Genomic DNA, 19,057 nt, shown 5'->3' with positions numbered 1-19,057 from the left:
CTCTCAGTACAGATGAACAGTGCAAGTCCATGTTCAAGGCCTGCTCTCCCCTCCTAGCCCCTCAGAGCACCCCCAGGCCTTCTCAGCAAACAGAGTCTGTAAACCCAGTGTGGTGGGTGGTGATTTTCTAGGAGCATGAAGGGCAGAACCTCATGCTGCAGATTCTTTGCTGCTGCTGCTGCCCTCCTCCTCATGCACACACAGCTGGAGGGAGTTGGCAGGTGGTCATAGCAATCTCAAGCCATGTGTTTCAAGGGGTTCTAGCTAGGGGCAAATATTTGTCTGCTTGTGCCAGCCCTTGGGTGCACATCAGGTGAGAGCAACGTTGACGGTGGCCTTGATAGTGAGCCAGTCTGTCAGAGACAGGTACTTGTAATGGAAAATCAAGTATCTCATGGGCTACTACCTCACATTCCACACCATGGCTGTTTAAATAGAGCCACCACATGCAGATACCTCTACTGCAGGGGTAGGCAAAATACAGTCTGCAGGCTGGATTCAGTCTACCAGATGATTTCATCCAGCCTGCAGGCAGGCACCCACGCAGGCACCCACCAATTAATTGTATCCGGCCTGACCCCCAGCTGCCCCTGCTGTACTCTGCATGGGGCTAAGCCCTGCCCACTCCCAGTGGGGCAGTGTACTGTGCTCCCACCCTCCCCATGGGAGGGCTCCAGCCCCGGCCTGGACCTGGCCGACATGCACAGCTGTTGGGTGAAGCAGCTGTTGCCACTGTTGCAGCCACCAGGGAGCTGCTTGGCTTCCCTGGTGGTTCCTCCTCCTGTCCTTGCTGCAGGGCTTCAGGCAGCAGGTAGAGAAGTGGTGGCGGATGGCAGGGAGGAAGCTGCAGCTGGGCAGGAGCACAGGGCCTGCACCAAGGCCTCAGTTGGTGGGAGCATGGAGCCCAGGCTGGCTCAGCTCCATCGCATGGAATGTCCTCTGGTTCATGTGCAGCTCCCAGGACTTGGCCAGAGCCATGCATCACCGGAGGGAGCCCCACATGATGGAGCCAGTAGCCTGACCCCACTCCTTGCTGCCATGTGCACACCACATACATGCGTACCCCCCCCAGGGCACCCACACACACACGGTACAAAAGGAAGACTTTATTTTGAGCTATTATGCAATCACCTCTATATATTCTATGCAAACACATACTGCGTACAAAAATACAATAAATTTGTAGTGGACAAAATATTGTATCAGGACAAAAATATTTTTTGAAAAAAATTAAAATATGTTATAGTAGATGTTTGAGTTTTAGTATATGATTTGGGTTTTTTTCTGATTAGGAGATGGCAAACCCCCCTCTCAAAAGAAGTACTTGCCGGGAGGGCCAAGGCAGGGATTGCCAATGTCAAAAGGTCAGGGGTTAAGGGTGGGACTCTCAGTTCCTAGATGGCAACCAGGGGGCATGCTGCCTGTCAAATGCATGGGCTACGCTTGCGGCCCTCGACAGCTCACCCAGACTCATTATTAAGTGGCCGTCTAGCTAAAATAATTGTCCATCCCTGCTTTGATGCATGCCTTTAGATTCCCAGAAAACATACACTCTTAAATCTCCTTTTGGTAATATTAAGAGACCAGGTTTCAGACTGACACAGGCTGATCATGGCTATACTATACTATAAGGTCACTGGATATAAGTTCATAGAGCCAGATTCTACTCCACCTAGTAGGCATCTAGCAGACTTAGCCACCTAAATAAGATCCTCTTTACATGGCTTGAGCCCCTGCAACATTTTTCGCACAAAAGGTAGGTAGATCCTCCTCCTCCTGGGTGCATTTGTACAAAATATGTCTCCAGGCTAAGATGATGGTACATCACAAGGATTAAACAAGGTAATATTTTTTCAGGAACTTGAGCAAGGTGAAATAGATTTGCACTTAGGTGGCAAAGTCTACTTAGGTTCTATTTCATCTATTACACACCTTTCTCAGTTAGGACACTTGTACACATCATAAAAATTGCCCATTTACCATGGGAGAGGTGGGTTAAAGGCAGAAGTGGCATGGGGCCTGATCCCTTTTTTTTTTTTTTTGTGGCGCCTGTCCACATCTGTCCATGGCTGGGGGGCAAGCTGCTGGCAGGCTGAGAAGCCCCTGGGCTGCAGGGAGCCCTGGTCCTTCTCCCCATGGTGGCAGCACCCTCCCCCCCCGGGCCACCCGGGCAGGTGGTTAGCGGGCAGGTGCTGCTCCAGCTCAGACTCAGGGAACAGTTGGATTGGGCTGGGTCCTGCCTCTGAGCTGGAGCAGCACCTGCCCACTAGCCACCCACCCTGGCAGCCTGGGGGGCGGGGGGGAGGAAGGGGCCGCCACTGCCGCAGAGGGAAGGAATGGGGCCCCTGCAGCTCAGAACCCGCCTGCCAGCACCCTGCCTGGCCAGCCCCAGGGGGTGCTTCTGCTGCAGAGGGAAGAACCGTGGCCCCTTGCTGCTCAAGGGCCACTTGGCCCCCCAGCAGCTTGCTCCCCGCCACAGGAGATGCAGGCAGGCTCCATGAAAGGAAAAAAAAAAAAAAGAATTCCGTAGCAGTGATGGAAGCCCCTAAATTGAAACGGTGGGTTTTTAATCATCACAACTGAAAACCCACCATTTTGATTTTGGGGGACTAAACCCCCATCACATATACAAGTGCCCTTAAGCTTTTTTTACTTTCACTGTGTGTCTCGGTGTCCTGGGAGATATCCCACTAAAATAGGACTAGGACTGAGTATACTGCTACTGTATAGCAGAACCCAGACTCTGCAGGGTGACATTCCCAACACTCCTTCAAAGAGGTTTAGCAAACTAGTCATAGGTATACTAGTTTGTAGCAAACTGGTGCTTAATACTGCAGAGGTGCTCTAGCTGTTTGCTGTGGCTTTTATTTCAGAGGATGCTGCTTCTCCAGTCAGTGGTGTACTCCAGCTGAAGTAAAAGCCACAAGACAGCTGAGTGGTATGTTCTTAATTCTGCAACCTCATGCAAACTAAGCAGGTTGTGAATGATCATCGGTATGAAAAATCTGTTTTCTATTGTAATGCTATTTCCTGTTTATATGCCCAGGGCACCAGAGAGCTACGTGACTCAAGGGAATGGGGCAGCATTCACCCAGTGCACATATCCTGTAGAGCACCAGTGCCGCAAATCTTGCCTGTTACAGATTGCATCATGCGTTCTTGCAATGACAGCACTCACTTCTACTATAACAGAGCTTCAAGGGCTAAGCAGTGGTCTGAAAAATCCATACAGTAAACTCTGTATATAAGTATCAGGATCACAGAGCTCTGAGCCAACTCAGCCCAGAAGTGAACTGATTGCACTAGAAGGGAGTTAAGTATATCTGACTGGGTGTTTAAATCCCTAAGCCAAGTGTTCCCAAAATGATTATCCATGGTCACAAGTGGCTGTCCATGACAGAGGGCTCCTCCCCCACATCTCCATGTGTTAAACAGCACTGAAGTCAAGTGAAGGTAGATTCAGTCCTTTTTGGACAGTTCCTTCCCAAACAGCAGCTGCTGCATCATAGAATCATAGAGAAGTATGGCTGGAAAGGACGTCCATCATTTAATTTTACCCCCTAGGTTAGGGGTGGGCAAAATGTGGCCTGTGGGCCAGATGTGGTCTGCCAGTCCATTCTATCTGGCCTGTGGGGCCCCTAAAAATTTAGAAAATTAATTTTCATCTGCCCTGGCTGCCTGTCATGTGGCCCTCAATGGCTTGCCAAAACTCAGTAAGTGGCCCTCCACCCAAAATAATTGCCTGCCCCTGCCCTAGGTAAAGCAAGCATCTACATGCATGTGAATGGAAGGGAACCTGAGGTGGGACATAACAGATGGGACAGGGCGATCCTTGTAATGTTGGACAGAACGGGAATTGGGATGAATTGATCATGAATGGGAAGGGAGGTGTCCACAGACAGTTAGGATGTTGCAGTTCATTTGTGTGTCTCAAGGTGCTTTACATGGTAAGCAGTCAGGCTGGACACAGAGCAGAGGTCGGTCAGGAATAGGGTGACCGTACATCCCAGTTTGACCAGGACAGTCCTGGATTTTGTGGGCCATCCCACTGTCCCAACTGATTAGTGAAAATGGAAACAAAGGTCCCAGACTAAGGCCATGCCATCCCCACTGCTTGGCCCAGCTCCTCCTGAACTGTGGCTGGAGGCAGGGCAGGTGGGGTGGAGTGAGCACCACTCCTACTGCCAGGGGCAGGGAGTGGCCAGGCTAAGGCAGGATGGGGCAGGGGGAGAGTCATGCTGTGGACAAGGGCTGCTTGTGTGCATGTGTATGGCGCCCTGGGCAAACTTGTATTTTGGCGCTCTTTGGTGCCCTTCTGAGCTGTGGCAAAGGGCAGGGATCAGCGTGGGATGAGGGGGAAGCAGTGCCCCAGGTTTCCTTAAAAATACCCACTAAGAATCAAAAATTTAAAATGAGTGCCTTAAGTCATGCTCTGCCATCCATACTTAGGAATTTAAACAAATGATGTGCTTTCAGGAGCGCTGGCCATGCACTGACCTAGGTTAGAGTTGCTGGGTTCCCAGCATTTGGAAATAGACCACCTCTAATATAGCCTAAGTTTTGGCACTGATATTGGAAAATCTTAGCCCAAGAGACTTACCCAAGTTCCCACAGCAAAGAACTGAATACAACTTGCTTGATTGATAAACCATGCTTAACTTGCTGCTACCTCGTACCACTCACTTTAGCTGTGTCCTTGTTAGGAAGTATGCCCTGATTTTTGGTTGCCTATCTGGAGGTGAAATCCTAGATAAGAAAAGACAGTCTGGGGTTTGCACATGTCAGCAGGTCAAGCCTCACCTTTTACTTAACCTGCTATCTCATGAAGTGACCTCTGCTACCACTACAGTGGGGACATGAATGCCTTTACCTGGGTTTTTAGCTAGGAACTGGAGAGGCTGACATCAGGCAGGATACCATTCCTTACTGGGGACTAGCTGGGGACTAGTCAGGGTCATCAAGAGCTCCTGTAGAAACTGAGGAGTCCCAAGAGTAAGCAGAGGAATGCAAGAGCTTTGGCTGGGATAGCAGATGCAGAACCAAAGCTCCTAACTTTAATGCATTCATCATATTTCATAAAATCAACCTCCCTAATTGCACATACATGGTCAGTCTGGCAGGTCTCATCACATTCCGTGAGGTCGTACTTGACAGAGTTAAACTGATAGTATTGTTGGAAGAAGTTTTTGTCCTTAGAGATCTTCTCCAACACCATATGCATGGAGTGTACAGAGGCATCAGGGACCTGGAAGGCTTCCGTCAGCTGATACTCTTTCTCCCATCTTGGGGCCACCATGTTAGCATGGGTGAGGTTTAAATAATAAGTCACCATATCCTGCAGTAAGAAAGAGGAAACCAAGAATAGCTTTAGGACAAAAAGGAGAAAAACAATGCTCCACTGTTCGTTTTAATCCAACCAATCTAAGGACTTAGCTATAGAAGCTTTCCCATTCAGAGGCACTGGCGTGAGGCATTTACTACCTCTTTACACCTATGATGCATAGAGAACAGAAAGCAGAGGTATGTGGCTGGGCAGGTATTGAGTAGAGACATAGGAAGCCACCAGAAGTGCCTGTGTATGCATGTACTCCTGTGGCTTGGTTCAGAAACCTGTTGTCCTATATCCCCCTTCCCCAGCACTTCCACTTCCTGCCTTTGCCCTACTGAAATCAAACCTGCCTGTGAACTGTGATGCTGGAATATTTTGCCTCCAACTCCCCTGAATCCCTGGACTTAGCCTGTCCCTGGCTCTTCATTAATACACTGTGAAGGCATTAATCAAATTATCCCCCATGTTGCTGCACTACAGAATGTGGGAGGTATTTCCTACCTTCACTTGCAGCGTGTCTCGCTCATAGTCAAATACCCGGATCCCTGGGTTGTTGGCTCCATTGTGCACACCAGGTAACGTTGTTTTCCAGGGAGTCACTCCAGGGGCTAAAAACAGGCTGTTGATTGGGGAACCTTTACCAGAAAGGCAAAAGAGTGCATGAGTGGATAGAGCCCAGTCCACACTACAACCACCATGCAGGGTCACCAGCATGTGGTCTTTCTGTCTGACCACCCACTACACACAGTCACTTTTTTTCCCAACACAATCATCTGCCAGCCATGTTAAGGACTGCCTAGCTACATTCACAAAGCACAGCCAGCCATCATCTTGGCTGATACTAGGGGCCAAAGTGGGGACCTCTTGAGCCAAATGTACAGCACTTATCTCTGCAGCTTGAGATAAAACAGGAGGGGTGTAACAGGGAAATTCCCTGCAGATCACACACAAAAAGGGAAAGAGAGAGGTGTATAAGTTAGCACACCAGCCTAAAGGTTACACATGCTGGAAAAATCTGTGCAGCTATCCCACTATGCTGCAGGAGAGAAGAGCACACCTGCAGAGAACTGTTCTAGCCGTGCCAAGGGGTGGGAGGAAGGAGGTCTGGACAAATAGTTTCATAGGCATGGTTCCTCTGGCTGACAGTGGTTTGCAATAAGTATCCCTCTGCACAGTACTGAAATAATTTCTATGCCAGAAAAAACTAGAGCAAAGGCCGGCCCATGCCGCTTCAGGGGTTGTGATTCAGAACAAGCCTTTCCAAGAATGTCAACCATTTCCAGGAAAATGCATTCAGAGAGTGATCTATGAAAATCTTTATCTGCAATGTGCACTCTGCTGGTGTGGACAAGGCTGTTGGGGAAGACATTACATGAGGCTGAGGACTGGTACCTGTATTGCTGTAAAACATTCGAAAGCTGTCAGTGTGATGGTGTCCAAAGAACTGGGCAGCTATCACACTGTGGTGCTTCTGCACAATCTCCACATAGCGCTCATTAAACTGCTTTTGGAACCAGGGCTTGCTTCGCTTCTTCTCAAAGATGCCAGGTGGAACATGCCCCACAATATAGACCTGCCAAAATGAGGAACCAAGCTGAGTACAGACTAACTTTAGGTTTCTAAGCAGAGGAGAGGCTATCCAGACTTTCAGATAAAAGGGGGCTCAGAAGTGGAAGAGAGACTGCACGTGGCAGGTGGGGGAATCCCTTAAGAAAGCATTTTTACCACTTCTCCCGCTTTTGAGGCATTATTCAGCGTATCTTCCAGCCATTGGAACTGCCCCCCTGGGTCTTCCATACCAGCAGTCTGATTGTTCTGGGTGTAGTACAGATTAGTGTTGAGGACAATAATTCGCCCTGCTGAATTTGGGCTTACCAGCTTTTCACTGTAGAAAGCACCTGCAAAACATACCCAGCAAGAGAAGGACATGAAGGAACGGCCAGGAAGATTTGTGCTCTCAACACCCCGTTTCTTCTTCTTGTTCAGCAACACGTGTGCAGAAATGATGAGAGCCCTAATCTGGATAAGGTGCCAGCCGCTGCCAATACTTTGAACACTGTGCGTTATAGTTCTCTAATTGTAACAAGATCAGATGACACCGTGATTTGAGTAAAATCGTAAGACCATAAGAACATAGGAAAAAAGGGATGAAAGGGATACACACCCTTATGGGGTCAGCTAATCTAGCCCCCTGCTCAAAGAAGGATCATCCCTGGCCAAATCATCTCAGCCAAGTGTCTATCCAACCTGCTCTTGAAAATTTTTCAAGATGAAGCTTCAACGATTTATCTAGGTAGCCTGTTCCAATGTTTGACCACCTTCCCAGCCAGAAAGTTCCTCCTGATCTCCAACCTAAATTTCCTCTGCTGCAGCTTGAGGCCTTTGCTCCTAGTCCTGTCCCCTGCAGCCAGAGATAAACCCACATCTATGCTCTCCATAACTGTCCTTCAGGTATTTGAAGACTGGTATCAAATCCCCCATCAGTCTTCTCTTCTCCAAGCTAAATAATCTTAGTTCTTTCAGCCTTTCCTCATAAATCTTGCTTCCCAGGCCCCTAATCATCCTTATGGCTCTCCTCTGGGCTTTTTCCAATCTGTCTGCATATTTCTTGAAGTGTGGGGTCCCAAACTGGGCACAGTACTCCATGTGAGGCTTCACCAGTGCTGAAAACAGCCGAAGAATCACTTCTCTTGACTTGCAGGTGGCCCTCCTATTAATACACCCCAATATACTGTTGCCTTTTTAGTTTTTTGTTTTTTCTTACAAGAGCAAACTGCTGGCTTATATGGTCCACCAGATCCCCCGGGTCCTTCTCCACAGTACTGCAGCCTAGCCAGTCATTCCATAGTCTGTATTTGTAAATACAGTCATTTCATCTATGAGTTTTCAATGAGGATAGCTAATGGCTCTGAAATTTCCTTAGACAATTCCTTCAGTACCCGAGGGTGCGTCCAATCCAGCCCTGCTGATTTACTTCTCTAATTCCTAATCTGTTCTGTCACTACTCTACACTGTTTGACTCCTTCCCTATCTTTGCTGCCAGCTGCACTTGTCATCTGGTAGTCTGCTCAGATCTTTCTGCACTGGTGCTCTCAGAGCTTCTGCTAGGTCACGCAAAGGTTAGGATATGCTTTGTAAAGAAGTCCAGAGTGAACCCAGCTCAGTGTGGTCCTGCACATGTCTGAGAGTTTTCTGTTCATTTGATAAATACTGGCTAAGGGAACAAAATACTTGCAGTATAGCCAGCAATTCTTTCCATGGCTGCTTAAGTCAAGCAAGGTTAAGGAAGATCTAGTGCAGGGGTCGGCAACACCTGGCACATGTGCTGAGCATGGCATGCAAGGCTATTTTGCTTGGCGCAACCCAGCCAGCCCCAGCTCTGGGTTGCTGCTGGCAGCGACGGAGCCCGGGTTGCTCCCAGCAGGGCTTGCAGTGTCCCAGCTGCCTGCTGGGAACAGCCTGGGCTCCTGGCCCGCAGCAGCTATGCAGAGCCGGGGCCGGCTGCAGCTGGGAGACTGCAAACAGCTGTGCCAGGCTCTGGAGCCCAGGCATCAGCTCTGTACCAGCGCACGCATGCATGCCTTGGAGTGGGTGGTGGGGGCAGGGCCTGAGGCAGCACAACCCCGGTCTCTCCCCCGCTCCTGGCACAGAGCTGGTGCCTGGGCTCCGTAGCCCGGCGCAGCTGTTTGCAGCCAGCCTGGGCTCTGGGCAGCTGCAGCAAGCAGCGGGCAGGCTGCAAACAGCTGCACCGGGCTCCACAGCTCTAGCATCAGCTTCATGCTGATGGTGACTGTGAATGCACCTCAGAGCAGACAGCGGGGCAGCGCAGCCTGCCCCGAGGTGCACACGCAGTTGCCACCAGCATGGAGCTGATGCTGGAGCCGTGGAGCCCGGTGCAGCTGTTTGTAGCCTGCCTGCTGGTTGCTGCAGCTGCTCAGAGCTGAGGTTGGCTACAAACAACTGCGCAGTCACCAGCTCTGTGCTGGGAGTTGGGGAGAGACCGGGGCTGTACTGCCTCGGGCCCATCCCCTACCACCTGCTCCGAGGCACGTGTGCACTCTGGTACAGAGCTGATGCTGGGGCTCCAAAACCCAGCACAGCTGTTTGCAGCCTTCTGGCTGCAGCTGGTCCTGGCTCTGGGTAGCTGCTGCCGGCCAGGAGCCCAGGCTGCTCCCAGCACACAGCTGGGATGCTGCAAGCCCTGCTGGGAGAAGCCCAGTTTTCAGCAGCTACCCAGAGCCAGGGTAGCTACTGACAGCCACAGAGCCTGGGCTGGGGGCAGGGGCACAAGCAGGATGTCCTGCCATGTACCCTCTGCCCTCATTTTGTTTTTCTGGCATGCTGGCACTCCAGCATCTTCCAAGGTAGGCATTGTGGTGTTTTTCAGCACTCCGGCCAAAAAAACATTGCCTACCCCTGATCTAGTGTGATGATGACAGTCTGTAGACATCAGTCTAGGCACTAGAGAGCCAAAAAGAACTTGGTGCATCTGGATCCAGCAGTATTATTAAAACATCCCCTTTATATTCATTACAATGCAATCCTCCAGTTCCTCTATACTGAGGCACAGCACTGGGACTTTCTTTTATGTGGTAGTGAGAAAAGAAAACATGAGGAAGTGGCTTTTCTTTTCCCCAGAGAAAGTGAATTCAGCACATGTCAGTGGTGTGAGGTTAGGCCCTTCCCCCAGGTACAGATATGGCCCCAAAACTGCCATCTCCATGGATGGCAACACTGCTAGCAGCACAGCAAGAAAAGCATGCCCCAAGAATAGCCCAGGGACTTTCCTTCATCTCAGCAATGCAGACAGCATGAGGCAGCAGTACCAAAGGTTCAGGGCTTGCCTGTTATGAACGTTGAAAGGGAAGCTTTGCTGAGCCAGGAGTGCCACAGTTCAGCTGTTTTGGTGTAGATCGTGTGCCTCTCCCCTGGGAACTGGTTCTTGGGGTGGAAGTCATGATTGCCCATTGCAGAATAGACTTTAGTGTCTACAAGGAAACAAAAGAGGAAACATTAAGAAATGTCTGCCTGTTTCAGAATACCAATGCTTAAGAATGCCAAGTGAGCTTACAGCTTTGTAGGTAATAAAATGGTGCAGGGGTCTGACAGTGGGATACAGCACTGTTCAGAAGAAGGCCCCATATTTGTGCTGCCATGAACAGGGGATGCAGTACATTTAGACTCTGTACCAAGACCAAGATGCCATGGAGCTGGTAAAATGCTTTTCCCCCACTGTTGACAGGTTCAAGCAGCAGCAGATTTGTCAGATTTTTCTCCACCTTGAATTTTTTAAAAGTTGCTTGTTTTCAAAGTTCCCCTCTTGCAGTGTGTCTTTCTTTTCAGCAGTGAAGGTAACTAGGAACAAGGAGGACAAGCCAGATACCCTCCTTACTTCCTCTATGTACAACCTATAGGAATGAGATAAATAACTCTAGTGCTTGCTGCATTTATGCTCTGATCCCTTAGATGGCCCTCCTTTTCTAGCTCTCCTGTCTCTGCATACCCAAACTGCTTTTTCCTCCCAGTGAGGCACTGCAGTGAGATAGTCATTACACTTCCCCCTTCGTTGTTTGCCAGATCATACCTGGAAATACGTGTTTTATCAAAGCAGTCAGATTTCCAATTATTTGCAGCACCACTTCTTCTCCGAGTCTCTCACTGGGGACATGAGGTGTATCATCACTAGAAAACAGCACAGATATCAGATACAGCTAGCAGTGGATCAGAACAGCCTGTGTAGCACAACAGGGACAGCCTTTTGTGGTGCAGATAGTGGTGTGCATGGCAACTCAGACTTTATAATCTTTAAAATCTCATGGTTGTACACCCAAGCCAGTGGGGATTCTTTTGGGAGAGAAGTATGAACAGTTGGCATTTGCAATAGAAGATAGTTGTCTTCAAGAACAGAAAGGAAGATGTGACTACAATTATTTGTTTGCAATTGCTGGCCACAGAGCAACAGCACTAACGCTAAGCTATTGACATTTCCCTGGGAGTGGAATTGAAAGTACTCCTGTACATGGCATCCCAACAATGACATTTATAAGTTTATCTTGTGATCACGTCCTTTCTGCCACTGCTGGGCATGGCTTCCTTACCCAGTCCAAAGGATGAAATCTGGAGCAGGCAGAATGTTCTTCATGGCATAAATGGAGGAGTTTATGAGACTCCAGGGAGAATCACACAGGTAATTTCCCCACATCCCAGCACTGGATACTGGCTGGGATCCAGCAGATGGGCACACCTTGAGAGGATCTGTTGTCATGGTGTACTCAGGATCCCAGTGGAGGTCTGTGACATGCCAAAAGTGACCTAACAAAGACAAAGAAACATGGTAGTGCAGTGAAAACAGTCACCTGGAAAAGCTGGCCAGTGGGGGAGTCATGAGTCATAAAGTATTATGATGGTAGACTCACACTGCTATAGTTTTATTGAAAGAGTTCACCACGCAGTGCCAGCTATTCCAAACTGAAAGCATCTTTTATGGCAATTTACCAGCATAGCTCTAAAGCCATTGGTGTGACACAGTGTAGCCCAGCACAGTGCAACTCAACACAACAATATAAATATCACAATGCAGTGCAGTGTAAATCATTTCCTTAGTGGAAACATTGCAGAGCAGCACAACCCACAGCACAGTGCACTGCAAGGTTGAGTGTTTATGAGATGCTAATAATCCAATATCGCAGAATTTAGGTGGGCAATCCATAACCTAGCTAATCTCCCACAATAAATCAGTCATATTTCACAGCTTGAATAAACTCAGCAGCACTTTATCAGAAGTGGGTTTGAGGCCTTCTACTTCCATCTGGGAGACACTAGACTGTAGGTGAGCAAAAAAGCCACAGCAGGTAGCTCCCTGCAAGCCTGCAGAGCAACTAAAATCTCTGATGGGTTTTGAGACTAGAAGACATCACATTTGTCTTGCAATAAATCATTTTATCACAGGACAAAGTACAGTCATTCAGATGTCCATGTTTATCTTCTGGGAATGAAAAGGTTAACAAAATTAGAAGTACAAACAGTTAGGGCCGTGTGAAATTTTGCCGGCAGTTTTGTTTAACGCTGTTTCGACTTATTTCGAGCTCTAAACAGCAAATTCAAATGAAACAGAGAGCTTCAAAACAGCCTTGAAATGAAATGAGGAAAGTCAAAATGTTTTGAAAATTTTGAAACATTTCAAGTTTCAAAACTCAAGCTGGGCTTGCCTGCAGGGAAACAGAAACTAAAGTAAGGTGAGGGAGAAGGAAAGGGGGGAGGGTGGGGAAAGGACTGCTCTCATTATTAACTGCATAGCTGGCCAGTGACTGTCATCCTTTCCTGAGGTCCCCTTCTATCCCAGTGGTCTGGGGGAGGGATAGAAAAACTGCGAAGAAGGCAGCATTGTTTGAACTGCCCTGCTTTCTGCCTTGGTGTCAGTTGGGTGAGGGCGCATCTTAACACACACAATGTCACCCACCCATGTCACAAATGTTGCCTGTCAGCGGCTAGAGGTGCAGGGCCCCAGAACTCAGACTCCCCTTGCACCTACCTCCTTGACAGCTGGCAGGCTTTGTGGCCACAGGAGGGGCTACCATCCCTGCAGCTTTCACCCTGCTGCACCTTAACACACAGTGTCACCCATGTCACGAGTTTTGCTTGTCAGCAGCCAGAGGCACAGTTTCCCCCAAACCCCTGCACCTGACTCCTTGAAAGCCATCAGGCTTTGTGGCTTCAGCAGGGGATAGCAAGCCTGCAGCTGTGACTCTGCTGTGGCTTAACACATACACGTGACATGAGTTTTTTGCTTTCAAGACTTTGAGGTGCAGTTTCCCTGAAAACCCTGCACTTATCTCCTTGAAACTTGGCAGGCTTTATACCCTCAGAAGGGACTACCATTTCTACAAGTTGTATCCAAATCAGGCCAGATATTACAAAGTTATAGGCTGTTTCAAGCTTCCCCATTATAGCTTACGGGTGAAATGTCAAAACAGCTAAACTGTTTCGACTAAACGAAATGGAACAGCAGTTTCAAATCGAAATGAAATTTAAAATGAAATGCTATTCTGTCAAAACGCAAGTCAAAACAGAACAGTGCCATTTCGCACAGCCCTGCTAACAGTTTATTCTGGAACACTGCAAAGTGTGTCTGAACTCTTCACCTGGGATTGAATCATTGAATCAATAGCAGGAAAGTGGCAATACATTCAGTCACTCTTAAACCCCTGATTAGAAGGGCAATGAGTGGGATCAATCCTGAGATGTTTCTGTTCCAAGACAAACACAGGCACAACTTGTCCAGGAACAAATGCAATATCTACTTCTACAGTCAAAACAAGGAACTGCCTGCACTCATTTAGCCTGGGCCTGGGCTTCTCTCATCAAAGAGAAATGGGGTTAGGGTAGTAGCTCTCAACCTTTTAGGCTCAAGGCACCCTTCAGAAAATGCCAGCTCTTAGTTTTCACTTTTCACTTCCAGAATATAGCATTTTTTTCTATTGCAAAGAACTCAAAAAGACCACAAAAGGTCATTTTTAACACTATGGATACTTATTTGAAATCACTGGCTTTATCTTGTGAATCATGTTTGCACACCTAACAGCGTTAACATTGCATGAGGTCTCATGGCATCCCTTAAAGATTAGGGGCTGACAAGGGATATATTTCCTGTGCATGTCTCCGGATTGTATGAAAAGCAACGTGGCAGAGACCTTGTTGGCTTGTACGCTGGTGGAAACCTCAGAGAATATTTTGGTTTTGCTTAACCAGAGCCTCTTGTACATGCTCCAGCTGCTCAGACTTGGCCTAGTCATGAGCTCTGAAGTGAAAACCATGGAACTTTGTTTTTTTTCTGTCACTCGGGTAATGGTGATCCCAGCAGTCCTGTTTACATGAGAGAGGAGTGTGGTGGGGTTGTTTCTGGCTGCTCAGCGATAGCCACTGCTCAGAGATCTGTGAAAGCATTGCTGGGTGAATCTATAGGTACACTTTAATGCACAGTAGCCTATTTTACTGCACATTAAAGCATCATGTAAAAAACTATGTTATTACACTAATACACTGTAAAATAGGCTACTACACATTAAGTGTAACCAAAAAGCGTGCATTTGGGCTACTGTGCATTTGCGCATTAGGCCGCCCTTTAATTTAGTACCTCACACCGGAGGGCATTTATACACATACTTTTTGGTCCTGCGATGCACCAGAGATCCCCTACTTCTAACCAAGCTCTGTATGTGAGCTGAGGCGAACTGTGCTGTGCCATGTGCAATCGTACAAGTGGCAAAATGTGTGTCAGCGCGCAGAAAATGGTGGCAGTGCACTTGGGAATTAAAGCACCTCTGATGTGTTGTAGTTCAAACGTGCACTGCCACCATTTTCTCAGTGCTGATGCACATTTTGCTGCTTATACAACTACAAGTGTTGCAGGGCCAGGCACTTTTCAAAGTGCCCGGTGCTGTGACGCTTGCATGTGTAAAAATGCCTGGAGGTACTAAATTTAATGTGCATTAGGAAAAGTGCATTAAAGCATGTGTAGACAACCACTCAGGGTCAGTCTGTGTCTCCCTGCAGCACAATGTGGGGATTTTGAGATGCATTTTCTGTTCCCTGCTTGGTTAGACCAGTAGAATCAAGCCCCAGTGACACACTGGGTAATCTACACACGCAATTAAAGTGCCTGAATTTTCTGTGCAGAAAATTCAGATGCATTAAACTGTGCTCCGACATGCATCTGAACATGTGCGTGTCAAGAGCAAATTTGCTCCTGATGGGAGTTCAGTCTAGGGCTGCTCCTGCCCCATTCTGCCCCCCTGCACCAGCCAAGGGGAGCTCCAGGCTCCCCCAGGTGCCAGCCCTGGGCTGGCAGGGGTCATGGGAGCTAGTCCCGATATCTGCAGGGCAGAGGAGAGCAGTCCTGGTTGCTGGGCAGCTGCCTTCCAGCCCCATAGAGAGTGGGGCCCAGCAGCCTGGACAGCTATCCCAGCACATGGAGATCGGGACCCATCCCAATCTCCACATGGCTGGTAGGCAGCATCCTGGTAGCTGGGACAGCTCTCCCTGCCCCCTATGGGCCTCTGATGCCTAGGCTGACCAGAAGCAGTTTGCTACAGGTCCTAGAAAATGGCACATTAGTCTAATCTACTTTGCTACAGGTACTATCTACAGGCATTAGACTTTGCTACAGGTAATATCTACAAGTACTAGAAAATGGCACATTAGACCAATCTACTGCATAGCAATTGCACACGTGTAGATGGTGACACTACTTTATTAGATTAGTACAGTGTGCAGTAGAATGTCTCACTGTCTTGCTGGGAGAGGCAGGAACAACACCCTGGGATGCTGGAGGACTGTGCTGTTACTTCTCTTAGAAGGAAAAGTACAAATATTTGCTCTCCCAAGAGAAAATCTCCTGGGAGCAATTTAACCCTGGCGGTTCCCAGTTTCTTTTTTCTCCTGAAGTGGCTATATTTGCTCTAGGGAAAAAATCTTGAGCATTTGTACACTCATGGTTTCTAGTGGAAGAGCAGCAACTGTCCTGGAAAACTTGACAGCTATAGCCTGAAGATGGCATGGAAGCTCAGGGTATAAGTTCTGGTGAGCTATTGGGCTGCAACTTTCTCCAACCTGCCAAACCACAGGTATTATGCTGCTGGGAGATGGGTGTGCTGCCAGAAGCATGCAAAATCATGTCCTGATCAGCACTACTTTAGCTTATCAGTCATTCCAGAAACACCATACACTGCTGCAAGCACCATAAAATCCTTATGGCAAAGTTCCTGGCCTGTCTTAGGCTTGCTGGAAGAAGGACAAATGACCAGACAGACAACTTCCTAAGCACTACAGCACAGTCCTGGCCAAGTAATCTGGCCTCACACCAAGGATTTGTGCTATCTTAGAGTTGCACAGGCCCAGACCCAAGACTTTTGTATGTTACCAGCAGGGAATTGCTGAGAGTGCAGATGGACAAAGGAACCTGAATCTAGCTCTTGCCATGCCATTCCCACCTCTTTACAGTGTACAGAGTCCAAATCTGTCATCACCGGGGGGGGGAGGGGGCAGTTCATGATGTCTAAAAGCAATAATAATTAAAGGAACATCAGCTTAGAGTCCGATTCATAAATGACATCCTAGCCCCACTTTTGCCCTGAGGACTCTAGCTGTTTGTTGCTTTATAGATGCATTTCCTGTCTTTTAAAATATTTTCTTTTCCCTGTTGCCCCAAAACCCTCTCCTTTACTGACCATACTCAGCAGAGCTACTCAACCTACAGAAAGCTGTTCACCCTCTTGTCTATTATAAGGATTTCCTGTGTTGCTCAGAGTACAAACAATATGCATATAGAAGGGAATCTTTTTAAGTTCATGATGTTTCTGCAGTAATTGGAGCAGAGACTGAGCCACTGTGTCTCATTTTGTGTTTCCTGACTGGGCTCAGTAGCAAAACTAAGGCAGGGCAACCAGGAAAACAACCCAGGCACTGAGATGCCACTGCTGCAGATACACCAGCAGTATGGGGGCAGCTGGAAGTTGCCACTGCCTCTGCATCACTGCTGCCTTGGACGCCCAGTTGCCTTGTTCCGCCTCGTCCTGTGTGTGTTATTTCCGAGGCCACTGGAATAAACCTTGTGAATGCCGAGACAGTCTACCTCAGCCTGATGAAGGGTGTTTGTGCCCGAGAGCTTGCTAAGAAGAATTTTTTCAACTATCTGAGTTAGTCTAATAAAAGATACCAGATTCACCCAAAGAAACTTGTCTGCCGATGTCCTTAGACCAACACAGCCGCAACCTACGCCCCTGAAGACAGGCCACCACATTCTGCCTCAAAAGTCAGAGGATTATAGCATTTCAATAGCAAGCCACACATTTGGCTTAGAAAATCAAATGCTGAGAAACCTCCTCTCAGCAAGAACACATCTCTCAGCCCTTGAAAAAAATCACACAGCTATAAGAAAAATTGAAAACAGCAGCACTATGAATTGAATTACCTGTAGTGGCAACGGTGAACTTGCAGTGCAGCAGGAGTAGCAAAACTTTCAAAGGCTCCATCTTGAATAGGGAATGTTGGCAGCAACCATTTGCCAATTAATTACTTCCCGTATAACCTGCTTCAGCAAACCAATCCCTGTGCCTTCTCATCCCAGCCTAGCCCCGTGACATGGAGAGTTTGCTGTTGGAGCATTTCCCCCTTGCCTCAAGTTATTCTCTACCAGTAGGTGGCTTTGAGTCCGCTGCTGTTTGGGAGGTTGGATCACAGGTAGTAGAGAGACAGACCCTTGTTCCTAAAGAAACTGGTAAGCAGCCTGAGCTGGTACGCTGTGAGTAAGGGACATGAGCTAGCGAGTGCGCTTTTTTCAAAAGGAGGATGCATTGTGTGTCCAAAATCTTGACTAAAAAGAGCACTAGACAGCAGGTTGATGCAGAAAGTAGAACCAGTCCTTTTCAGATCCTACAAAGGCAAAGCCTGGCTAGGGAACAACAGACTTTTAATATATCACACACATCTAATGGGGGAAGGGGAAGAAGCTGGAAACGATCTAGTTTCCCCTTGCCCCTGCTTTCCTTGCCTGCCCTTCTCGCCCCCAGCCATCTGCCAGCTGGCTGGATCTAAGTTTCCAGATGTCATAACCTCGAATTATGAAACCTAAAGTGGTTTGTGTTGGAAAAGTCTTTGTTGTAAGTTGTCTCCGCGAGGAGGGAACATGGACCCTGAGCATCAGCAGTTACATATAGCAAACCTAGCCCTTCTCATTTCTTGGTCTAGTGATCCCTAGGCTTTGAGTGATCCAGTCCCCCAGCTGGAAGAAGCTGGGGTAACCTGCTAGCAACCTGTTAGGAGAGAAAAGGGGCAGTTTTTTGGGCAGAGAGGTCCTGCTTTTTAATAAGAAATGCGGAGTGAGATCTTACTTCAGTTTGGGGACATTCATTTCTCATATTCAGTCTGTACAATCTGCAGCTACTTGTTTATGTGATTTTTCTTGCTTGTGTAATAAATAGGGATCCTGGTTTTCTCTGTTTAAATATTGCAACTTCTCTGATAAAAGTGCAGATTCTTTGATCAACCCCCCCAAAATCCATAATTAAAATGAAAGGCCACCATATATATAGGTATCAATTGAACACAATGTTTTATTGATATATTTACCATTTTAAAGCAATTTGGAAGCCTATGAATGCCTCAATCACTGTAATAAAATAACTTCTAAATACCTATAAATTTGGGTATTTGATTTTGGGGGATTTTTATTATGGAAAATCAGAGGTTCCCCTGCCCTCTCTGCTCACCAAGACTCAAGTCCAGGCCCCTCACTCTCCACCCACAGCCCCTGGGCTGCCTTGCCAAAGTGGCGCAGGTCTCACAGCAGCAAGGAGCTCTACCAGCCTCCAGAGAGCTCTTTGCAAAGGTGCAAAATCCACGTGTTTCTCTGTTAAAATAAGAAATCTGCATTTTTCTCAGTTAAAAGGAAAAATCCATTTTTTTCCATTTTTCTGTGGGAAATGGGAAATCCGGAGCCCAGGTAACAAAGGTTTTTTGATATTGTGTTTACTTTAATGATTGCCTGTGGTTAAGGTGATTTTCAGAGCAACTGATAACTCTTGAGTCTGCCTCTTTCATAGAACCTATACCATACAAACTGTAGGGATACATCATAAGCTGGCAAAACTTTCCCTGCTGGATCCACAAAGCTCAGACTGAACCAGGTTAGATTAAGATTCACTGTGGTAAGAAGTTATTTTAGGGGCAAAT

At 47.7% G+C, this 19,057-nt stretch overlaps 1 protein-coding gene across 1 annotated transcript; it reads right to left on the bottom strand.

Annotated features, from left to right (window-relative positions):
• Window positions 1-1,091: 1,091 nt before the first annotated feature.
• Window positions 1,092-17,509, bottom strand: SMPDL3B (sphingomyelin phosphodiesterase acid like 3B). The gene is made up of 8 exons (XM_090058074.1): window positions 17,298-17,509; window positions 11,428-11,641; window positions 10,914-11,011; window positions 10,174-10,317; window positions 7,055-7,227; window positions 6,722-6,902; window positions 5,831-5,964; window positions 1,092-5,335 (listed from the first exon to the last, which is right to left on the bottom strand). Exons 1-8 carry the CDS (start codon window positions 17,356-17,358, stop codon window positions 4,958-4,960), a joined length of 1,383 nt encoding a protein of 460 aa, XP_089914200.1. The 5' UTR covers window positions 17,359-17,509; the 3' UTR covers window positions 1,092-4,957.
• Between the last annotated feature and the right edge of the window lie 1,548 nt (window positions 17,510-19,057).

The sequence above is a fragment of the Crocodylus siamensis genome, chromosome 7 (assembly GCF_052110815.1).
Source record: "Crocodylus siamensis isolate JL-2025a chromosome 7, ASM5211081v1, whole genome shotgun sequence".
Classification (NCBI taxonomy): Eukaryota; Metazoa; Chordata; order Crocodylia; family Crocodylidae; genus Crocodylus; species Crocodylus siamensis.
The sequence above is the reverse complement of the archived record's forward strand: the minus strand, read 5'-3'. Positions and strand labels throughout refer to the sequence as shown.

Coding starts and splice junctions, on each gene's coding strand:
- SMPDL3B (XM_090058074.1), bottom strand. CDS start 17,358: ATGGAGCCTTTGAAAGTTTTGCTACTCCTGCTGCACTGCAAGTTCACC. Junction 7,228..10,173: donor CCTTTCAACGTTCATAACAG/GCAAGCCCTGAA, acceptor TATGTTTTGCAG/GTGCTTTCTACAGTGAAAAG. Junction 5,965..6,721: donor AATGTTTTACAGCAATACAG/GTACCAGTCCTC, acceptor TTTCTGGTAAAG/GTTCCCCAATCAACAGCCTG.